The sequence below is a fragment of the Emydura macquarii genome, unplaced genomic scaffold (genome assembly GCF_026122565.2).
Source record: "Emydura macquarii macquarii isolate MOO-44397 ecotype Brisbane River unplaced genomic scaffold, CSIRO-AGI_Emac_v2 contig_2742, whole genome shotgun sequence".
NCBI lineage: Eukaryota > Metazoa > Chordata > Testudines > Chelidae > Emydura > Emydura macquarii.
In genome coordinates, this window is record NW_027132879.1 from 121,670 (window position 1) to 144,782 (window position 23,113).

The 23,113-nt window shown below is 45.2% G+C and overlaps 1 protein-coding gene across 2 annotated transcripts in view; it reads right to left on the reverse strand.

Moving 5' to 3' along the window:
* Positions 1-23,113, reverse strand: part of LOC137165087 (mitogen-activated protein kinase kinase kinase 3-like) — a 113,756-nt gene that overhangs the window by 84,727 nt on the left and 5,916 nt on the right. For both annotated transcript variants that reach the window (XM_067566179.1, XM_067566178.1), the window contains exon 2: positions 389-468. In XM_067566179.1, coding sequence (XP_067422280.1) covers positions 389-392 — 4 coding nt within the window. In that variant the 5' untranslated portion in view covers positions 393-468. The remainder of the gene's footprint in view (positions 1-388; positions 469-23,113) is intronic.

The window sequence follows — 23,113 nt, forward strand, 5'->3', positions numbered from 1 at the left end:
ACACACAATTGAGCATATTCCATCCAGTAGAGGGCAGTGATGCACATATACACTAGCCAATTCATTATTTTTTAGCATTACAGTAGGACCTCGAGGTCCCATCTGACATACAGGTACATAGCAAGGATGTCCCTGCTCCAAAGAGCTTGCACTATAAACAGAGGCCCTGAGAGCTGAAGTGACTTGCCCGTAAGACCACAAAGACACCAATAGCGGTGTTTCCTTTGGGACTCTTTTGTTGCCTGGAAGGCAAGAGAGCAAATCCATTGCATGTTGATCAAAGCTATTTCTGCAGATTCTCCTGCTCTGGGCTGTTTTGTCAGGTACACTAACCCACAGTCACCTGTTAGAGACAGAGTCAGTCGCTCCAGCGGAACCCACTCCTTACCCATGTTTGCATCTACATCAGGCCTCCATTCCACCGGTCACTGACACTCTCACCTCGTCCTTCACTCACAAGTGTCCACCCTGCAATAATAATACAGACAGAATTTACAAGTGAACTCCAGCACAGCAGCTATTAGTGCAGACGTTTGATTGGATCGCTCTTTAGCAAACAGGTTTCCATTTTTGCCCTGTTTATGGAGGCAATTTATTTTGATAGGACTGGGACAAGCAGTCTAGACTGCTCTGCCCTTCCCAGAGGTACGGTCTCAACTTTGTGTACAAACTTTAGCTACTCACCTTGCTGTGCCTCCATTTCCCCATCTGTAAAATGGAAATAATTATACTTACCCACTTTGTAAAATACGTTTACTCAATGGCCTCAAAGCAACCCTCTACCACTGAGGGCACATCTACGCTAGAAACTTAAGTCGACCTATGTTAGGCCGACTTACAACCACCGCAGCAATTACTGTGCCCTACTGTGTAATTATTACGGTGGTTTGCATTCACGCTGCCTTCCTTTTGTCAATGGTGTGCGTGCTCACCAGGACTTAAGAGGAGCAAGTGTGGGGGGCTGAGAGCCTGGGCTCCCAGCTCGGCACGCAGCATCTTGCTGAAGCCCCTCCTCTGGGATCTCGGTTCCCTGCTCCCTGCCTCTGAGAGCCCTGCTGCCTAAACTAATATTAAGAGCCCTGCTGCCCCACCCATTCCCAGTGGCGGGGAGTTCCACGCCCAGAGTCCAGGCAGCTCCTGGGCTCCTCACGGGGAGTGGGATGGAAAGTCCAGAGGCAGCCCGGCTGGGAGCAGGGAGCCACCCGCCTACCCCCCAGTTCCAGGGTTGGAGCACAGAGCTGTGAAATTGACAAGAATGACAGCCAACAGCTAATGTAAGCAACCTGAAGTGTCTGCATGGACACTGCATCGCCATGACTACACCAACATAAGCCCTAGGCCTCTCATGGAGGTGGAGTTTTTATGTCGGTGTAGCAGGGCACTCACATAGGCGGGAGCAAGGCTGGAGTGTGTACACTGACATTGTCAGGTCGACCTCACTCTGTAGCGTAGACCAAGCCTGCGTGTAGGCTACCTACCTATTGTACCCCTATTGTAGCATAAGAACCCCTCACCATATTGAATGTACTTATCTTCACAACACCCCTGTGAGGTACACGCATCTGAGACACACAACGGCTAAGGGACTGGGAAGGACACAGAGGGACTCTATGGCAGAGCTTCAGTTCTATGGAATTGAATCCAGGCTTCCCAGGTCCCAGCCTAGGGGCTCAACCACTGGACCATCCTCCCCTGTTACAGCTGCCTTGTCATAAGGGGGAAGCCAGGATACGGGTGGCTGATTGCAGGTGGAGGGAGTTGTACCAGAGAACAAAACGCATTTGTCAAGGCAGGCTGTCTTCCCACAACAATCCCAGACTCCCTCTCCCCATCTCTCCCCCCTCCAGCTGTCCCCAAACCTCCTCTCAGATAGATACAGATCTAGATTTTTTTATTTTTATTTTTTTTAAATCCAGCATGTTGCATTTGGTCAGAGCTAAAACAAACAAGCAGGACTATCTCTGCTCACAGTAGTAAGCTCTGAGAATTTACAAAGTCCAAGACTGACCCTATAGGGCAAAGTCCTGCTCCTGTTTATGGCAATGGCAATTAGCTTCCCATGGACTAAGTGGAAATAGATCAGGTATGTAGATGTCTAAAGTCATGCTTCGAAATCCATAGTTCGACACCATTTACACATCTGATTTTTAGAGGCACTTAGCAACCAGTAGTTCCCCCTGAAGTCAACTGATATGTACGCAAACTTCAGTGAGAGCAGTGGGGTGCTTAGCACTTTTGAAAGTCAAGCTATTTATTAAGTGCCTAAATATGGCTTTAGGTACCTATTTACAAAAAAAAAAAAAAAAAATCTTGGCCATAGGTTTTAGCCCTTGGTAGTTTGATAAAATATAGAAAATTCTTCTATTTAATCAGCCTCTCACTAATATATTTAATAATTTTTATCCAGGGGTCCGATCATAGAATCAGAGAACATTAGGGTTGGAAGGGACTTCAGGAGGTCATCTAATCAAACCCCCAGTTCAAAGCAGGACCAACCCTAACTAAATCATCCCAGCCAGGGCTTTATCAAGCCAGGTCTTAAAAACCTCCAAGGATGGATATTCCACCACCTCCCTAGTAACCCATTCCAGTGCTTCACCACTCTCCTAGTGACAAAGTTTTTCCTAATATCCAACCTAGATTCCGTAGTACTTGCACAGACTACACTTCCATTAAAGTCAATGAGAGTTTTGGGTGCCACGTGACAGACCTGTATTTTGGATCCTTACGATTTTGGATCCTCATCTATTAGAAAAGATAGTCCACCAGTAACACAGAGGAGCTTTGAAAGCTCCCAGACCATCAAGTTTATTTTTAAAAAAAAGCTACAAAATCAGAACTCTTAAAAGAACCATGGATAATACAGGAGTGACTTCAAGATCTGACCTAAAAATAATTCTTTAAAAAACATCTAAGTCTTTGGACCTTAGTGCTGGCAAGTACCAGGATATTTACCCAACCTATTTTGAGAGAGAGAAGCAGGAAGGGAGATAAGAAGCCAGCAAATACTCTGAAATTTACATGTGCCACTAAGTGTGTTATTCCTTTGCTGTTGTTGCTTCCTATTTGAGCAACAGCACTCTTTAACCTGAGAATATAAAGCCACTGAGGACTGTATGTTCTATAACCTTTCAAGACAAAGACAAAAGTGAGGGACATGGAAAAGCTTAATATCTCTACCAGAGAAGATCTCAGATAAATGGATCTGCCTCAGGGCCTGATCCAAAGACTCCCACTGACTTCAATGGGATTTGGATTTGCTCCTTAGCTGGAAAGGGGCAGAATCTGACCTACTTCTTTTTTGCATCTGTTTGCAAAGTCCATGTCACGCTTTCGGAAATGAAGGTGGATGCCTAGTTTGTGCACATAAGTACCGCAATTGCACATACAGCGTGGATATCTGTCTGAAAATGGCCAACTACACACGGACACAGACACTTTCCCATGCAACTATTCAATTTGTACAACTGGGCATGCAAGTAAATCAAACAAATGCCTGCCTGAAAATCTGAACCTATGTGAATGTAAGAACAGCCGTACTGGGTCAGACCAATGGTTCATCTAGCCCAGTGTCCTGCCTTCCGACAGTGGCCAATGCTACATGTTTGGAATACATGGAATACATGCGGGAATAAACAGAACAAGAAATCATCAAATGATCCATCCCACCGGCCATTACTAACCTCAGGCAAACAGCTCTCCCTGCCTATCCTGGCTAATAGCCATTGAAGGACCTATCCTCCATGAACTTATCTAGTTCTTTTTTGAACCCCATTATAGTCTTGGCCTTCAGAACATCTTGTGACCTTTCACCTTGAAAAATTACATGCAGATTTTATATAGTCTTTCCTCCATTATAAACCATCGAGATCCCACAGTTTAGTTCTCACGAGCAACCTACAATAACAAGCCAGCGTCCATGTGTATTTGTTTACTCCACTGCAAACATGCAACGGTTTCATGTTTTCTTTTTTTAATGTATGAAAATGAAAGCCCTTAGAATTAGATCACAAATTCTGCTGCTTTCATCAGATTTCCAGCAATACATACAAGCAGTCCCCATGGAGAATCCAATCCCTGTTTTTTATCACAATATTGCCATTTTACAGTATCCTTTTACACATCTCTCTTATTCCAATGTATCTCAGTGGAATGTAATGGCATTTCCCAAACCCTCTCACCAGATTCCCCCATCAGAGTTTTCAAGTGCTGGCAGTTTACATAGAAAGTCAGTGAGCATTTGGAACCTACTCCAGATCTCCTGACTTCCACACCACTGTTCTGAGGACCAGTGAATTCTACCGGTGCTGTAATGATTTACAGCTGACAAACTACTGGCCTGTAACCCAGCCTTGCAGAAGTGCCTCCTGCCAAGCAATAAAAGCAGCAGCAGTGTGAACTCTGCTCTCCTTCAGCTCAGTGAATGTCAGCTTTTCAGTGACACTTGGTCAAACCACCATCCTTCAGCCCTCTGTGCAACAGGTGAGTGTAAACCAGAAGTAACTTCATTGATGCCACTGGTGATACTCTGGCTTAGATGCAGCAACTCTGGCTTTGCACTGTAGCCGACATCAGAACCTTGACCATTTTGCACATCTGGTGCTGGACATTAAAAGGAGATGGATGTCTCCTACAAGGAAACGAGCACCATCAACTTCCACTGAGGCCAACGGGAGAAGGAAGCATCTGTACACTGCAGGATCAGGCCCCTACTGAACATCAAACTGGCTTGTGTTACAACAGTGTGCCTCTTATACATCTCTTACCACTCACCCTGTGTCATGTTCATTTAGATCATCTGCTCTTCTGGCCTGGGACTATCTCTTACTGGGACTGGGGGGCCCACACACCCAACACATTGGAGCCTCAAACTCAGTTGGAGACTCTAGGCCCTACTGTAATACAAATAATTATTTACTGCAACGAATGCAGTCCACAAATTTTGCATGAGGTGCTTCACCCTCATTCTACAGGCTGAACTTGGCCAGTGTGTACACTGAGACTATGTAATTAACCAACGTACAAATCACTGGTCCCCCCTGAAATGTGGCTTAGTTAGAAAACCATCCAAACTAACCTTGCTAAAATCGGGACTTTCCTTATTTTTCAGGGAGCAACATGCTGGGCCTGGAGAGTTTAATAAGCAAAAAGAGTCAAGCGGAAAAAATCTCTCCTTTTAAAGAGTCAACAGCATTAACTTTCAGCAAGTTTCCGGGCGGCCTGCCAGGATGCTAGAGTTATGTATACTACGGAACTGTTAAAAATATTACTGTAAATGTTATTTTCAAAAGCTCTGGAGGCCACGGCTGGGGCAGCGTTCAAAACAACAGCAATGAAGGGAGAAATGGTTTTAATTTTAACACCCTGCAACACATATATATTTATACAACCCGCAGGATTGGCCTGAAAGAAAGTAATGGAAGTAAAGAAAACGTAATGAAAAGTATAACAATACTTCAGGTTTCACAGGTTCCAAGGCCAGAGGGACCACTGTGATCATCTAGTCCAGGGGGTACATGGACCCTTCGGGGTATGCAGAGGTCTTGCAAGGGGGTCCATCAACTCATCTAGATATTTGCCTAGTTTTACAACAGGCTACATAAAAAGCACTAGCAAAGTCAGTACAAACTAAAATTTCATACAGACAGACTTGTTTATACTGCTCTATAGACTGCACTGAAATGCAAGTACAATACTGATATTCCAATTGATTTATTATATGGTAAAAATGAGAAAGTAAACTATTTTTTCAGGAACAGTGTGCTGTGACACTTGTATTTCTATGTCTGATTTTGTAAGCAAGTAGTTTTTAAGTGAGGTGAAACTTGGGGTTTCGCAAGACAAATCTGACTCCTGAAATGGGTACAATAGTCTGGAAAGGTTGAGACCCATTGATCTGATCTCCTGTATGATACAGGCCAGAGAACATCCCTGAAAAAGTTTCCTAGAGCAGAACTTCTAGAAAAACATCCAATCTTGACTTTAAAATTCTCAATGATGGCAAATCCACCATGATGCTTGGTAAATTGTTCCAGTGGCTATCACTGTCACTGTTGATAATTTACATCTTACTTCCAGCCTGCTACCTATAACGTTCTAGTTTGTTCTACAAACTACAGTCCATACAGCCTCCTGGAAATGCAGACCCTTCTGGGGTGGAGGGCAGCAACCCGGTGCACAGCAGGTTGTGCTACACTGAGGGGGGAGGGGATACATTTTCACAAAGCTCACTGGTGCAAATCCCTACTCTCATGGAACATACTGCTCACGTTTTCCAAAGCAGCTTCCAGATGGGTGAGCCCAACATGATGCACTTGTATTTTTGAGGCTGGAGTTAGGAAAAACCTTACAACCAAAAAAAGCTACTCTCTTCAGTGCTGAACATTTTGAACATATGCATGCAAACTGAGCCTAGTCTTGCAAGTCTGACTCATGTGAGCAGACCCATTTACCTCTGTGGGATTACTCACACAAGTAAGAATTATTTGCACGAGTCAGGGTCACAAGATAAAGCTCTTTATATGGGCACAAAGATCAGGTTGCTAAGCAATACACATGCAGTCTGCTTGCATCAGGACAGCCTGCTTGTTTTTATTTAACCATGCAAACTCTTAGTTACCTGAAAGCACACATGAAAAAAAGTTTCAAATGTGCTACTTTGGATGGACACGTTATTTTTAAAAGCATCATTCAAATGAGACACACACACTGCAACTGCACGGGACTCCATCTACCTCCAAAGGATGATGCAACCCTACCAGGAATCAAAGCTATGGCTTCAGTGACTCAGGTGGGGATACCTAGTACATAAGCCATCCTGCTGACTGCTTCACACTGTGGGCATAAAGTGAGAGCTTTAAAAGGCAATAGTAAAAAAGGCCATCCTTTTACCTTCCATAATTGCACCTGGAAAAGGACATGATTTAAAATCCACCCCCTGCTTGCATATTTATAAGAGAAGTTGTAGAAACTGTGCTCCAATAAATTATGTTCAGTCTGAATTGCCTTTTGCACCAGTGTAACTCCATTGACTTCAGCTAAATAGTTAGTAAAATACACTGGTGTATGAGACAGCTCTTGCGGTTCCATAGAAGTCAGCCATTTCTGGAAATGAAATGAAAAATACCAGGGACTTGTCAGCTCAAGACTCATGGAAAACAAAAAAGGTACAAATAATAAACTAAGGCAAGTGATGTTTCAGGACGCAGGTCTGACACAAGCTGGGCTTTTTGCTTGTGTGATACCTTCCATAATGTACAACATAGTTCTGTGTTCTTTAGTTTGTTGCATGGAAATTGCTACCCTGAGCCAAACTGAACTATTTACATACACCAACTATTCACTTAAGTAGGACTGATAAAAAAGCTTCTTCTAAAAAGCAGCTCAATTACGCAACATTACCACACTTGAATCATTGCTTTCTATTTGGCGTTAAAGTGACTAGGTATAAATGAACCAGACCCTCAGCAGGGGTAACCTGGCACAGCTTCACTGACATCAACGGAGTTCAGTCTGTTTACACCATCTGGAAGATTTGTAATTGGCTCAGAAAGGGAACTTTTCTTCTCACGAGGAAAGCCTAAGGCTTATGGAGAATGCTGTTTTCTGCTTTCCCAGAGGGCCAAATTCTGCCCTCAGATGAACATTTGTATCGATGTCACAGAAGGGACCAAGTTCAGATCTGAGCAACACCAGTGGAAATTGAAAGCACCCACACACATCTTAATGGAACCACTCCGAACTAGGGCTGATTGAAAAAATACTGTCTGCAAACCAAGAAACAAAACGTTGTTTTTCCCCAAAAAAGTTCTTTTTTTAAGAAACTTTTAAAATGTGTTTAATTGAAACAAAATTTATTAATTTCATTTTGATTTTTTTTCCAGAGGTATGAGGGGGGAGGCGTCTATTTGTCAGGATTTTTTTCTTCCCTTTCTAATCCTTGTTTTGCATTGGAAAAAAGGAGGGAGGCACTTAAAAAAATCCACACACTAATTTCCATTTTGAACCAAATTTTTCATGATGCAAAAATTTCCCCCCAAAGCATTTTTTTTAATCTTTCCATAAAGACTTTTCTGATCAAAGATACTTAGACAAAGACATTTCAGTGAGAGCAACTCCAACTATCACTTTTAATCGGGTCCAGAAATGGGCTCAGTGAGAGTTAGGGCCTGTATCTCCATTCTAGGGCACCAGTTCTATGCTATTGTAACTCCACTGACTCCAAAACAGCACCAATCTGATGTCACAGAATGCAGAATCAGGCCTGTGAGCTGAGCTTGTCAAAGGGATTTTGATGCCCAACTCCCAACAAAATTACTGGGACGTAGGCATCCAAATCCCCTACCCAGCTACAATCCAAGCAATATGGGGTTTTATGAGTCTGATTTAATACCCACTGAAGTGTATGGCAAGACTCCTATAGATCTGAATGGGATCGGGCCTGTAGGTCCATAAACACCCAGCACTGGTGTAACGTGGCTTTGTGGGATGAACTCTGCTATGAATGTGGACAGCTGCAGTTTGCACTAGCTGAAGTTCCTACGTGGTCTTGATTATTTCTTCAGTAGCGCCTCAAGTCCCACAGTAACGGATAAGGACCCTATAGCACTAGATGCTGTACAAACACAATCTCTGCTCTGAAGACCTTATAACTTAGGTCAGTGGTTCTCAGCCTTTTCCATATGGTGACCCCATGTTACAACTGAAGAGTTTTGAGACTACTCACCCAAAAATTTCAAGACCTGCCCCCCCAATCTAGCCATAAGGAAAAGACATGTAATGGTGACTGCCTAAAACCTGTTTGTGTGGAGCTGGGGGCGCGGAGGGTCACAATCCTCATTAAAGACAACAGACACTTGGCAGATGTAAGGAACAATATGGCCTCAACAGTAGTTGCTCTCAGTTAAAAATCATCAGATGCTGAAAGTTGCTTTCTCACAAGATCAGCCTGTTTGTTAACTGACCTACTTGCTCTTATCTTCTACAGTATCTTGCTGACAGCACCTGGGGAAAAAACTCAAATGCTGCAAGCGATTTCTCATGCCAGCCTTCATCCTTTTTTAAACACAGCCATCCTTCATCAACACCCTCCTCCCCCTGGATCAATAGTCCCTCTTAGTGTCATCCCATGCGTATCATACAACAGCATGCTCCTTTCTAGTGAGCTGCAGCTCCAAAGCCTGTTCAGATTGGGCTGATCATGATGTACCTTTCTAATCGATTGGTAAGGTCAAACATGTCAGTCTGTTAGCAACTGCATCTTGTTCCGCACACTTTAAAAAGACACTGCAATGGGTCAGACGGGGTTTTTTTTTATTCTTTCTTGCAAAACAAGGAAAACACACTTCACGACACAAATGCTGGCAGATAATTACTAAAAAATGGGTGTGATTCTTCTCTTGTTTATACTCAACTGCAGGAGAGTTAATCCTGATTTACACTAAAGTAAATGAGAGGAGAAATAGGCCCAATTTTGTTAAATGCTGGAGGTAAAAATGTGGTGTATTTTGCTCGTAGGACTCTGTTCTTGCATGCTGCATCTTTAAACCTCTAAGTATTCTACTGTCTGCTGAGACGGACAGACAGGCGGTGTTGCTCATCCCATCACAGATTGCTACAGAAGATACACAGACTTAGCACTTCATTGAGGCTACTTTTGCTCTCCTCTTGACCTAAAATACCGTGAACACCATTCACTCTCAAAGTATCGGTTTGCTTTTGGTGTAGGAAGAAACAGACCAAAAATATGCCGTACATGATTAAATAACAATCCTGGTTAGAATGGTGGGACACGCTAGCGCAACCAAATGGACACGTACAGTACAATTAGCTCAGTGTGGTCTACAAGTTACCGAGTGAGAAGAACACACTTGGACCCACTATAGACCCCAATGGTCTACCACAGTGGAAGGTTACAGGTCAAGGGGACAACACATCACATGTCAAGGCAACATGTGGTCATACCAAGCACCCAACCATACTAGGAACCATCAGTAGCTCTGTGGCACCTTTACCTAATGGGCTGTTTTGAAACTCTAGGGAGGGCTGGGAACCTAGTCTAACAATCAGCATGCTTTCCATTGCCATCCATCCCAAGATGCTTTGCTTTACAAAGATGAATGAAAGAAGCCTCCCGCCATCCCTATGCAGATTGTTCTCTCTCTACTTTACAAATGGGTAAACAAGCAGAGAACGCTTAAGACACAGAAGTGAGCAGGGATTTTGGTTGCCTCCATTTTCGAGTACCCAACCGGAGAATCCCTAGGGACTACTTGTCAGAGGCACTCAGCCTCACAGCTCCCACTAGCTTCAGCAAGGGTTGTGGGTGCCCAGCCTTTTGGCCAGAGGAATCTCAAGCAGAGCACGTGAAAAATTCAGGCACCCAAAATCGGGACCTGCTTTTGAAAATGATGGCCTGTGACAGGTGCAGAGCCACCTAGGCAATCCGTGGTAATGCCAGGAACAGAACCCAGATAATACAGAGCACATTTCATCCCGAGACCTGTGTGTTCTGATAAAAGGGAATAAGGATTGTTATCCCCACTTTAATGATGGGGGAAACTGAGGCACAGAACGATTATGGGACTTTGCCCAAAGTCAGACTGTGAATCCATAGCACCACCAATGATTAGAATCTGAGCCCCAGTCTACAGCCTCATCTACTGACCACACGTCTCTGGGCTACCAGATCTATCGAGGTAGCATATAAGTACCACATCAGCCTCAATGAATTTATTCTCACAAAAGCTCTGTGATGAAAGGAGTAATATTATCTCCATTCTACTGCCAGGCAATTCAGGGTAGATTAAAAACAGTTTGCTCAAGAACACACAGGGAGTCTGTGCCAGAGGTGGGAACAGAATCTAGATCTCCTGGAGAGAAAGAAGAGTCTGCTAACCACTGGACCCAGGAAACCTAGGTTAAATTCCCAGTCCTGCCACAGACTTCCTGTGTGACGTAGGCAAGTCACTTAACCACTCTGTATAAATGGGGACCTCAGGCACAGTGTGGGTAACCGCACTGCCCTGCCTCGCCTCACAAGAGTGCGGTGAGGGTCAATATATTAAAGAGTGGGAGGTGCTCAGATACTACAGTGATAGGAGCCACATATGTCCCACAGCTAGATACCCCAGTCTAGGGCTTTAACTACAAATCCAACCATCCTCTACTGATCACCTGGCTCCCAGTCCTGTCTTTTAACCGCTAGGAATGCTCCCTCTCACTATTCGCTGGCTAAGTCCTTGAGGACAATACTATTCGGTGAGGGAGGATGGCAGTTTCTTTCAACAGACAAAGAGACTCCAAGGGACTTCTGCTCCCTTCTGGGGACTGGCATCTTGCACTGAGACACCAATGATCCATGCTGGGGAAACTGCACTCCGAGGGTTTCCTTCCAGGGCTCGATTTAAAGTTCTGGCAGCAAAGGGGATTAAATAATCAAGACACTCCAGGAAGTGTCTCAGGAACCCAAGGGATGAGTGGCACCAAGGTTTCCATTTTCTTCTGAAACACCAGTGACAGAGCTCCAGCGTGAGGAGAGATTGCCCTTGCTTTCTGGCAGGCTGCCCACGCAAACACAGGAAGCTGTGGAAGTGCTAGCTCCATGCTGAATGCTTCTCTGGGAACGAATGCCAACAGAGCTGATCAGAGCTCAGAAACTGGGTGGACAGGGAGGGAGGGAACCCATCAGACACTTTATAGATCTTTTCTGAGGACAAAAAACATTGAATTTTGTGTTTATATATGCCCTAAAAGTCCCATCATTCGACACTCGAGATAGTAAGGCTACATGTTTTCAGGCTGTCTAGTGTCAGACATATTCAGACACCTCAGTAAGAACTTGATTCAGAGCCAATTGTAATCAATGGAAGGACTCCTTGATTTTGAGAGGCGCCAAATAGCACCCACACGTCTCATTACTGAAATCCATGGGAGCAGCAGGTACTTAGCACCTCTGAAAAACTTATTTAGAACAAGGTGAGGACTAGTCAGTTACTCTTTGTTCAGTGCTTTGAAGATGCACAGTTCTAAATTCTACAGGTCTAATTCAATATTATTTTCAAGGTTCCAAGAAGTTGTATAACAGACACAGACAAAATTAAGCTGTGCCTCCAAGAAAATGCAATGCAAAACAGGCCTTTCCATCAGTGTAAAGTCACCAGCATGGACACTCTCAGTCGGTGGTTGAACAATCGCTTGTTTATGCCACTGATTACTATCTATAAGGTAGGCAAGGCTTTTAAATTCAAGTTTGGACTCACACTGGTGTAAACCAAGTGTATGTCCAATCAAAGTAACAGAGTTACACTGGTGCAAAAACCCTGTGGGAGTCAGGCATGCGCCCCAGTTCTTTCCTATGTCTGGACCGAAGTAAGAGGAAAATCAGCCCCTTTCTGCACAAGTTAGTGAGCTCAGTCCTGCATGGGGCCGAGGTCACTCAAAAACCACTGAAGTCATTGAGAAGTGAGGGTTTTTGGCACCTCACTGGAGCCAGCTCAGACTGTGGAATGACAATTTATTTTTTGGTAAGGTCAGTAAGGAGGGGAAATTACAAGAGGCCCTACAACGGTTCAGCATTCTAAGCAAGGGAATAAATGAAGTTGTGTTGATGGTCTTGGACTTGCTGCCTGGAATTCCAGCACTGAGTCATTTGTCATGGCAGAAAGGTGCCAGTGGAAATGCTGTTGCTACGTCCTTTGAGAGCCTTCATATACCATCATCATAGATCACGGCAAATGGAATCTGGGCCAGCCACGCACATGGCTAGTTAACTGATTCTTCACTACTGAAAGGCATTTTTGTTTTTAAAGCCACCTACTTCATCAAAATCAGCTTATTCCTTGAATGTTAAAGAAGCCAGATGCTAACATCTGCACAACCTTTACTCCCTCTGAAGTCAATGGGTGTTCTAAACGTGCAAGGAATGCAAGATCGGGGACTGTCTAATGATAGATACACATTTATATGTAACATTTTGGCCCTGATTCTGCAAATTCCTATGGATGTAACTGTACATTTGGGAGTCTATTCCCATGCATTTATTCACCTGCATGAGTGTCTGCTGGATAGGGGCTTTACATAGCACCCTTTGCAAAATAATCTCAAATATAATCTCAATGTAGAGGCGTCCTGGTCGCTCCTTCCCCCCTGGGTCAGAGGGAGGCCACACGCCTCACACACTCACTGTTTATTGGCATGGGGAATGAGCCATATCTGCCAAGTAGCAGCCTATCGCCCCTCGGGCAGGGCAGGGCGTGCAAACAGTCGACAGCCCGAGTCCTCAGACAGGATAGGGCAAAGCATCCGTCAGTAGCCCAGGCCCTCAGGCAGGGCTAGACCAGACGAACAGGTTGTGGCCCAGAGAGGCTTCACAGGGCAAGGTGAGGTTGTCACCCAGGGTTGGGGTGGCAAGGGGAAGAGGGGGACACAGGCCCTCCCAACTCCACCGCATCCCAGCCCAGGGCCCTAACAGTGGCAGAGCGCTCCAGCCGCAACTCGCTGACCCGGCTGCAGGCCACAACACAACCCAACAATCGTCTGGTTCTCCTGGGCTCCTTCCTACCCCCCTTCCTTGCAGTATCTTGGCCTCAGTGTCGCCGTCCGTCTCCCCTGGCAGGTCCCCTACGTCGCAGGCGGCTCTGGCAGCTCCTCAGGGATGCAACGGTCGGGCTCGAGCCCCAGCACTGGGGGAGAGACATCGTTCTCCTCCGGCAGCTCCCTCCCAACTGAGCTAGAGGCCCTGCCTTTTGTACTGCCTGTCCTGCCCACCTGCTTCCGGTGGGAGGGGTGAGGTTGGCCTAGCTCCGCCCCCCTAGGATAGGGGGTGTGGCTCCTCCCCCTCTGGCTCAGAGTTCGGCCAGACCACCTCACTACACTCACACATATGCACAATATAGGGAGCAGTCCCACACCCGCAGGGCAATGGAACAGACGACTAACAAGCCTTTTCATCTCTAACTTTTATGCATAAATAACTCCCATTTTGTAATGAAACAGGTTGGCTTTGCCTCAGTGTTTATTTTGGGAGAGTGTTACCCGCTGAGGACATTTAATTTCACTGACATTATCATCTCAGTTATGCTAATAATGACACAAAATGCTGATGTTATCAAAACAGAGCAAGCAGCTGCATAAGACAGGTGATCTAAGCTGTCTGAGGAACAACAGCCGTGTGGCTTTCAGCTTTTGAAAACATGAAGGCACACAGATACATATCTGTGTGCCTATCTAAGGCGCTGATCTGCCACAGACATTGAAGAAAACTCACTTTGTATTTATTAAGTTATTACTTGTCCTCTGAATGTTTAGACACTTGCTCTCCCAACAGCAACCCCCTCACCGAATAGCCAGCTCGAGTCTCCCATGATGGATATGCAGGAGCTCAGCTCTATATAGCTGAAGGGCATGAGGAGAAGAGAAAGGAGGAGTCTGTGGGGAAAAAGTTTTTCAATGCAATATGGGCCCCTCCCAGAGAAACAGCATTCACAGTGGATTTGCACCATCTAACCAAAGCTTTGAATAGCGGCGAGTGCGAAGCTGGTTTTAACACTACCCAGGAGTATGACCAGGCAGCAAGTAGCAGCTCTGCCAAACCCATCATTCCAAAATGCTCCGATGCATTTTCAAGTGAATGCTCATGCCATCTTGCACAGTTTTTGCAAAAATCATTTTCAGAATAATCAACGCAAAACCTGCGAAATCCTCAGGATCTGAAGTTTACGAATCTCACCGAGGTATGATTAAGAAATAGAGAAGACAGAAGATCCAAAGCTATGGTTCTCACCACTACATTCATTTGTGTAGTAGGTAGAAACTCAGCAGTGAGGAAGCAATGTTGAATGGTTACACCACTGGGGAAGGGAGTCAGGAGTCCCAAGTTCTATTAATAGATTGTTGTGTGATCTTCAGTGTTCCCAACTCTCATGATATTTGTATGTTTCTTAAAGCACCCAGCTCCTGGAGTCATATGATTAGGTATGAATTTCAGCTTTCACTTTAAAAAAAGAAAAGTCAGTTTCGAGTCCTCCTGGTTGAGAAAGAAAAGCTTAAAAGTGTGAACCTTTAAAGGCTGCAACACCAAAAGGCAAAGAACAAGAACTCAAAAACTTTTTTTTTTTGGTATAAGTCTCATGATTTTTAAGCCAATCTCATGATTTTTGGGGGGTGACAGACTCAATTTTTGAATGCTTGATGCTGGCAGCTCTGGACCTGGGGTAAGTCACTTAACTCCTCTGTGCCTCCATTTCCCCATCAGAATTTCTCCCTACTTCACAGCCTTGTGGCAAGTCTTAAATAGTGTTTGGAAAGCCCTTCGAGATACTTAGATGGAAGGCACTGCAGACATGTAAAGTATGATTAATTTGTACGACACACTGGGAGACCCGTTGCAAATTTCTGATTTTTATACATTAGCAAGTATGCAAATAACCATAATAAATATAAGTAGTATTAAAAGTATTTAAATTTAAGTATTTAAATAAGAAATTAAATTAAATTTAAAAAACAAAAATCCAAGGATGCTGTATCAAACGATTTATTAAAAAGTACAATGAAAAAAAATCCACTAGCGCAGTGTGCCAGGTTCTGCTTCGGCTGACACTCACCTAAAACAGGAGTATCTCCTTTGAAGTCAATGGGCCAGGCAAGCATAAACTGGTGTAGCGCCAGTCCCTGGAATTATGCTGATGTACACCAACTGAGGATCTCGCCCAACTGAGATACACCAGGGTAAGTGAGAGCAGAATAAGGTAAAGAACAGCTTGAATTCTATGTTATAGGTCATTTGTCCAGTCACTGCTGGGAGGAGGAGAAGGACCACTGAGCAGAACTGGAATTAGAGCGAGAGTCACCATCCTCTTTGATTGGCAAGCAGGGAGACCCTTTGCATACTACTCAGCCTCCATGACATGTATTCAGTTTAATCCACTGACATGGTAACAAATCTGTGGCCTTCACTGTTGTTATTATGCAACAGGCCACGGCCACTCACAACTTCACAGCGGTGGTGGCAAGAGAACAGCATCCGAAAGCATAGCACTCAATCCCTTAAGAATCTGTTTTTAGATGCTAGCCACATATTGCCTACAGCACACAGGTGAGTATTTCTGAGTCTGTCCAGTAGTGGGCAGTGATACAGGTACCCCGCCTACCCAATTCAGTACAGTGCATGTCTGGAATGGGACTGGTCATTACTCTGAGTTAATTTTTTATGCTTAAAATCTCAATGCAGGCCTTGATCCTCTAAACACTGCTCATATAAGTAGCCACCTGAGTAAAAAACTACTCATTTGAGTAAGGTTTGCAGTAGTTGGAATTTTTTGTTTTAATTATTATGTACTTTCCAGTAGATTTTTTAAGGCTATAAAAAGAAAAGGAGAACTTTGCCTCAAACCCAATTACCTCTGAGTGCCATTGGCCTGGGAGGCTGTATTTATTTCCTTGTTGCTTTTAAGTTCCACAGCCTTGATTCTCCATTTCTCCTGCCCTTCGAGTATGTCATTTACATCTTGGTACAGTGGGTGAAAACACATTACCTTTCTGATTAGATAAGTGGTCTGCATTGTCTCTGTCCAGGCTAAATAACTATGCAAGGTGCAGGGCAGTGCAGAATCAGGCCTATGATTTCAGTGTAAGTGAAAGATGAATGAGATCCAACGGGCCAAGCCCTGGGCTGGATTAAAGCAGCTCTGTGCTGCACTACCAGTGCAAAGCACCCATAAAGTTGGTTTACCTGGCCACCGGAGGGCCGGCCTAGAGCCCTATAATCCCGCTCCCACCCTGCAATACCCACTTCCACCCGCTCCTGCATTGTTTCTTGCATTTTTATCTCACTCCCACCTGCAAAAGCCTTAGATCCCGCAAGGAAGACAAATCCCCCCATGCTACTTTAAAAAAAACAAGTTGTGTGTGTGTAAAATCCCACAGAATTCAGACAAAACTTTTACCACTAAAAGAATAAAAAAAAAAATCTTGCTTAAACCACATAAAAATACTTTAACTTGTGTTATAATACACAGCAAATCTCTCTCACTTAAATTTAAATAAACCTTTATTTAAAAAGAAAGGAAAAAACTTGCTTTACACTGCTGAAATTCTATTTATGACAAACTGATGAGAAATTACGTGTTTTCCCACAAATTAGCATAGTGGGGGTTTTTTTTGTCCACCCAATCCCGCCCACAACAAAGGACACTTCATCTTCTCTCGCTTCTACGGCAGCGGGTCCTGCAAAACCCGCGGGTTCCCAGTCCTTGCAGGGCTCTAGATCAGAACTTCAGATGGCACACAGCTGCTACAGTAACTCCTACGCTGATCCCCTCCCTGCAGCCAGCGTAGCCAAGGAAAGGGAATGTGGCTGGATTATCCCTGCATCCCAGTGATCTCTGGCTGCCATGATGATGCCTTGGGGCCATAAACATCTGGCACGGAGCACTCAGATATATGCTCCTCATCGCCATGGTAAGAGCCAGAACAGAACAGAAGGGATCTGGGCCCTGGAGCTGTGCTACACTGGATTGGAGGAGCACACAGGGGACTTGAAGCCACTTTTGAAGCCCTATCCACCTCCTTTTCTGCTGAACCAAGCACTCCTCATCCACAGCGCAGGGTCTAGCCCAACAGGATTAGTCGCATGGGTGAAGTGAGAGGGCTGTAGCACACCACACAATTGTAACTCTGACTTCACCACGATTACTCTAGATTTACACCGTTTTACGTGGCAGACTCCAAAGCTTTCAAGAAGCCAGCACGTCTGAGTGCTCAGAGCATTAAATAAAGCATTTAAAAGGCTTCTAACTGGTGAAAATATTCCCAGGATTGGAAGAACACAAGAATAGCTTGAGTTTGTAAATTCCTTGGGACAGGGACCCTCTTTTCTACTGTGTTTGTGCTGCACCAAACACAATGGGGTCTTGGTTGTGGCTGCTGGGTGCTACTGCAATACAAATAAACAACAGCACCCAAAAAAATATTTTACTCCTTTCCTTCACTGGGTTATTGCGAGGCTTAATTAACCAGGATTTGTAGATCACCGAGACCCACATATTTTTCCAAAAATATGTATATTTGGGGGCAGCCATGAAAAACCTCATCTTAAAAGCAATCTGGGGGGATTTAAAAAGATACAGTTTTATGTTCTAAAGCATTCTTATTGAACAGTGTATTTTAAGACAATAGCTTCAGTACCAGATCCACCTGATGCAAGTCAAGACAGTGCCAGTGTCTTCAATGAACTAAGCCAATTTACACCAGCTGAGAATCTGGCCCCACCAGTTTTTAAACCACAAAAGTTTTGCTTTCCACTCGCTGCCCAGGCTAGGGTGACCAGATGTCCTGATTTTATAGGGATAGACCCAATATTCAGGGCTTTTTCTTATAAAGGTGCCTATAACCCCTCTACCCCCATCCCAATTTTTCACACTTGCTAGCTGGTCACCCTAGCCTAGGCTGAGATAACAAGTCAGCTGTTCCTGTCTTGCAGAATTATGCACATAGGCATGAAAAGGAAGCCTCATTCTTTGCTGGCAAATGCTGTCAAGTTTCGAAATTATCTCACTTTTAGGATTACAAAGAAGTAAACATAAACCTGTTCAGTAACATTGTTCGCTGTTAACTCCTTGCCTGCTGGTTGGCCAGTTACCCTGCTGCATTCATTGCTGCTGTTCCACAAAAGGATTTCCTGTACTCACTGGAATGCCAGAGTGGATCGGGTACGTTTCACCAACACACTGGGCATGTTTCTACCAGCCATACCTGGGATGTTTAGCCACAGACAGCGGACACACACACATACATACACACACACACAAAATTTTCCATGAACGTTGATTAAATGTTCGATGTCAGCTGATTTTGCTACATACCTAGATCTTTACAAGCCCAACTTCAAGTATGGTTTAAACTTTAAACACTGCCACGGGTTTTCCATCTCCAGCAAGAGAGAGGGAGGAGCACTAAATACAATGTTCTGGATAAATCCCAATTGCACTCTTCCTACCTAGAATTGCCCCTGGGAAAACATCTCCACTTCTGGTCCTAAGTTTGTTGCTAAACTGTTAACCAGCTGATCCTCCACTCCAGATGCTGCATTCTGCTGGCCACCGAAAAGAATCCTGTTTGCAGAATTCATAAACAATTTTGGGACTCTTCAATCCAGAATACCGTGTGAATATTATAGCTCTGATTCTCCTCTCATGCTAGTCTTATACCAGTTTAACTTGCCTGACTGCAGTGGTATAGTTTGTGTTTACCAGGCCCCCCTCTCTCTCTCACACACATACCCCAGAAACATACTGACCCAACACTGCAAGAAAGAAACTGATTCTTCTCTTGCTAATCTCCCATAAATTTCTGTTGATGCAGCTTCTGCTTACAATCTGCTAAAAACCAACCATCTCATATTTCAGCAAACATTTTATTTAAATCCATACTGTTGTGGTTTTGTTTGCTATTTCTGCATGATCTATGCAAAAAAACCAAACAATAAATTATGTGCTAAATAAATAAATAGCTTCTCTACTTTCCTTCACTTAATTGCCTAGATCAACACCTGTTTGGAACATATGGGATCCAGTTCCATCATATTAATTAGTATTCCCTCCTTCCCCCATTCAGTAAAACAGAGTACAAATAAATAAAACACACTAAGGCCTGCCTGGTCTACACTAGGAATTTACACTGGTTGAGCTACATCTCTCAGGGGTGTGGATTTTTCACCTAACCCCCTGTGTAGACAGCACTAGGTCCGTGTCTACATTAGCACTTACGCTGGCAAAATTTTTGTTGCTCTGGGGTGTGAAAAAACACCCCCTCTCGAGCAGCCTAAGTTTTACCAGCAGAAGCACTTGTGTGGACAGCGCCATGTGGGCAGGAGATGCTCTCACGTCATGGGATGCTCATGGGTACACAAGCAGTTATGCTGGCAAAACTTAGATCGCTTGGGGGGGGGGGGGGGGGGGGGGTGTTTCCATACCCAAGTGACAAAAGTTTTGCCGGCATAAGTGCTAGTGTAGACAAAGGCCTAAGTTGATAGAAGAGTTCTCCTCTCAACCTAGCTACCACCTCTCAGGGAGGTGGATTACCTACATCAATGGTGCCCAACCTGGGGGGGTGGGACCCCCTTGGGGGGGCACACCAAAGATTCCAGGGGGTCCATGAGGCTTCAGTAATATTGAGGTCATTTAGCCACCCGAGCTCTGCATGGGGCGCAGCAGCCTCGAGCTCCACGCTGGCCGGAGCAGAGGAGCAGCCCCCCCCTCCACAGCCCGGCCAGGGGCCCGGCCGGAGAGGAGCAGCCCCGCACCGGTGGGGGCCTGAAGATGGGGGCCAACCTGCCAGAGCACGCCTTCATTACCCTCAGTCCATGAGAGATGGAAAGATGTGGGGCCACGTTGGACGTGCAGTGGCAGCTGCACCAGGGAAGGCTTCGCTTCTTACTCAGATAAGAGTCATTTATTATTACGTAATTTAGTGTTATTTTTATTATCATTATATGTGTTTATAGGGGTTACATGTGTTTATGGCCAGTGAGGGAAGAAGGTTGGGGGGGGGGGCGCGCACATGTTTTATCTAGTGTTAACTAATGGGGCTTTCACTCAAAAAGATTGGGAACTACTGACCTACATCGATGGGAGAAATATTCTTGTTGGCATAGGTAGTGTCTACACTGAAGCACGAAAGCAGTGCCACTGCAGCGTTTTTCATGTAGACAAGCCCTTAAGAAAACTAAAGGGATATGAAATCGACAGGCCTTTTCATAAAGTTAGTGATGCACAAAATGCTCTGTTTTCTCCTCTAGCCAAGTCCAAGAGTTCACACTACTCATGCAAAGAAATAAGTTTGGAAACCCCCTCCGAAACCCTATCCTTCTACAAACCCCCCCAGATTGCTAAGGAAACCAGATGCCTAGTCTGAGCCAAAATAATGAGCTCACCCTTTCTTAGGAGAGTCTACAGTGCATTTCATGAGTCATGGAAAGCAACATCTCATTGCTCTGGTAATGCCAGGAAATCTATTGGTCTTTCACACACAACAGGATTCTCAATATTTAATTAATTAAAAAACAAAAGCAGATTATTTCTCAATAGATGGCCCCAGATTAGAACCTTGGTCCAAATACCCTGGAATCCTGGCTCCATTCCTGCCCCATGAATTTTGGCTCCAGGACAGATCCCAATCAGGGAGTAGTGTCATCTCCTGGTGCTGGTCAAAGCCTCCCCTTAGCTACCAGACCAGAACACTAGCCTCCATTGGCTCTCAAAGCTGAGCACAAGACCCAAGTTCAAACCCAGTCCAGATCCAAACACCACTCTCCACCAGCCAGGGAGAGGCAGAGTAGCAATAGACAGCAGGCGGGGGAGAGGGGTGTGTGTGTGTGTGTGTGTGTGTGTGTGTGTGTGTGTGTGTGTGTGTGTGTGTGTGTGTGTGTGTGTGTGTGTGTGTGTGTGTGTGTGTGTGTGTGAGAGAGAGAGAGAGAGAGAGAGAGAGGAGATAGTGCCATCTCCCCTTCCACAAGCCGGAGAAGGGCTTCACATTACTAGACACCTGCTTACCCGTAGGCTGATTCAAAAGTAGAGACCAGAGGCATCAATCAGCCTTGTAGGAACCTCAGCACCTTCCCCCATCAGCTGCTGGTGGTGAAATGGGCCTCTCAACAGGGCAATACTTATGAACCTCACTGGTGTCCCCTTCCCCCCACACACACTCTTTGTACTCAGTCCCTGGCTAGCAGATTTATTCTTCTGACTGGCAAGGGTCTAGTCAATTTTTCAAGCCCTGCAATGTTGCGGCAAATGGATACAAGCTTGCCCCAGGGTAGGCGTGGAAAGAACTAGTTCTCATCTACTGCAGCTTCTAAGACTCAGACTAGAGATACACAGATGTTTTGCCTGCGTCTCACATGTGGGGGGGGGAAGGGAACGGCAGGCTGTCAGTCTGTCTTTGCATTAAGTTTTCCCCTTCCCGATCTCCGCATGAGAGAGGCTGCGGAAGAGGATTCCCTCATTGCCTGCCAAGGAGGTACCTAAAACTGGCGAAGGGAGGGTGGGTGGGATGGTCAGTGAGACAATTCAGGCCACTGAGCAAGATCTAGAAAGGGTGGGCTTCGGCCAGTCCCCCCCGCTGAGCTCTTTGGAAATCTGGCCACAGATGCTGCCTTTGGATGCGCGCGTGTTAGGGAGCGGGCTCCCACAGAAGTGTAGCTAATGCTTCCTACCCTCACTGGCTGGCAAGGAGCCTCCAGTCCACCCTGGCAAAGGGATTTAGAAATTGCGAAGCCAGGCACACCTCCACACACACTTCTCCCCCTGGGCAGAGGAGGAGAGAAACATGGGACAGATGTTAGTCAGGTGGCTTGATGCATGCCTGGAAGGCCCTCAAACGCACACTGATGAGCATGGTGTCAGAGCCGGTACAAAGGAGAACAGCAAGTGCAGGGGAGCCATACAAGCACAAAGACAGAATCTGGGTCATGTTTGATGGCGACTATCTGTGCGCTGATTTATTCAAAGGGCCTTTCCTTAAGGACTCAGAACAAGCCAGAGGTAAGATACAGTCTGAGCAGCCCACACAAACTGTTCTGATGAGTGACACATTCCTTTCAGGGCAAGTCCCAGAATCAAGAACTCTGTTCTAGCAAAGGAGAAAGCTTACCCAGTCACTACCCAGCCTAGACCGAACTGCATTCTGGGTACGTCAGAGGCATCCCACTCTGCAGATGTCAGGCCAGCCTGTTTCATCAGGGCTGGGTTCATGTGAGATTTTGTAAGAGGACTTGTCAGAGCACTGATCCCTTTCCCAGAGCAGGTAGATGCTTTCCCCTTTCCTAACAACCAGCAAAATGGCCTGCCAATGGCTACACTGCCTCACCATTGGACATGTATTTCCACTTTCCTTATTTTAATGCAGAACTTCCATGTCATAATAGCTACAAAAACACTCCCAGCCGTGTGCCCCTGGGCAGGTAAGAATCACTTGGCCTCCAATCCCCTCCTGGGGCTGGGTAGATCTGCCCATCCCTTCTTAGGACCTGATCCTGCATGCACCTACTACTGAGTGTAACATGTGCTTAGTACCATATGTAGCCCCACCCTTTCCAGGATCAGGCTCTTCTTTGCTA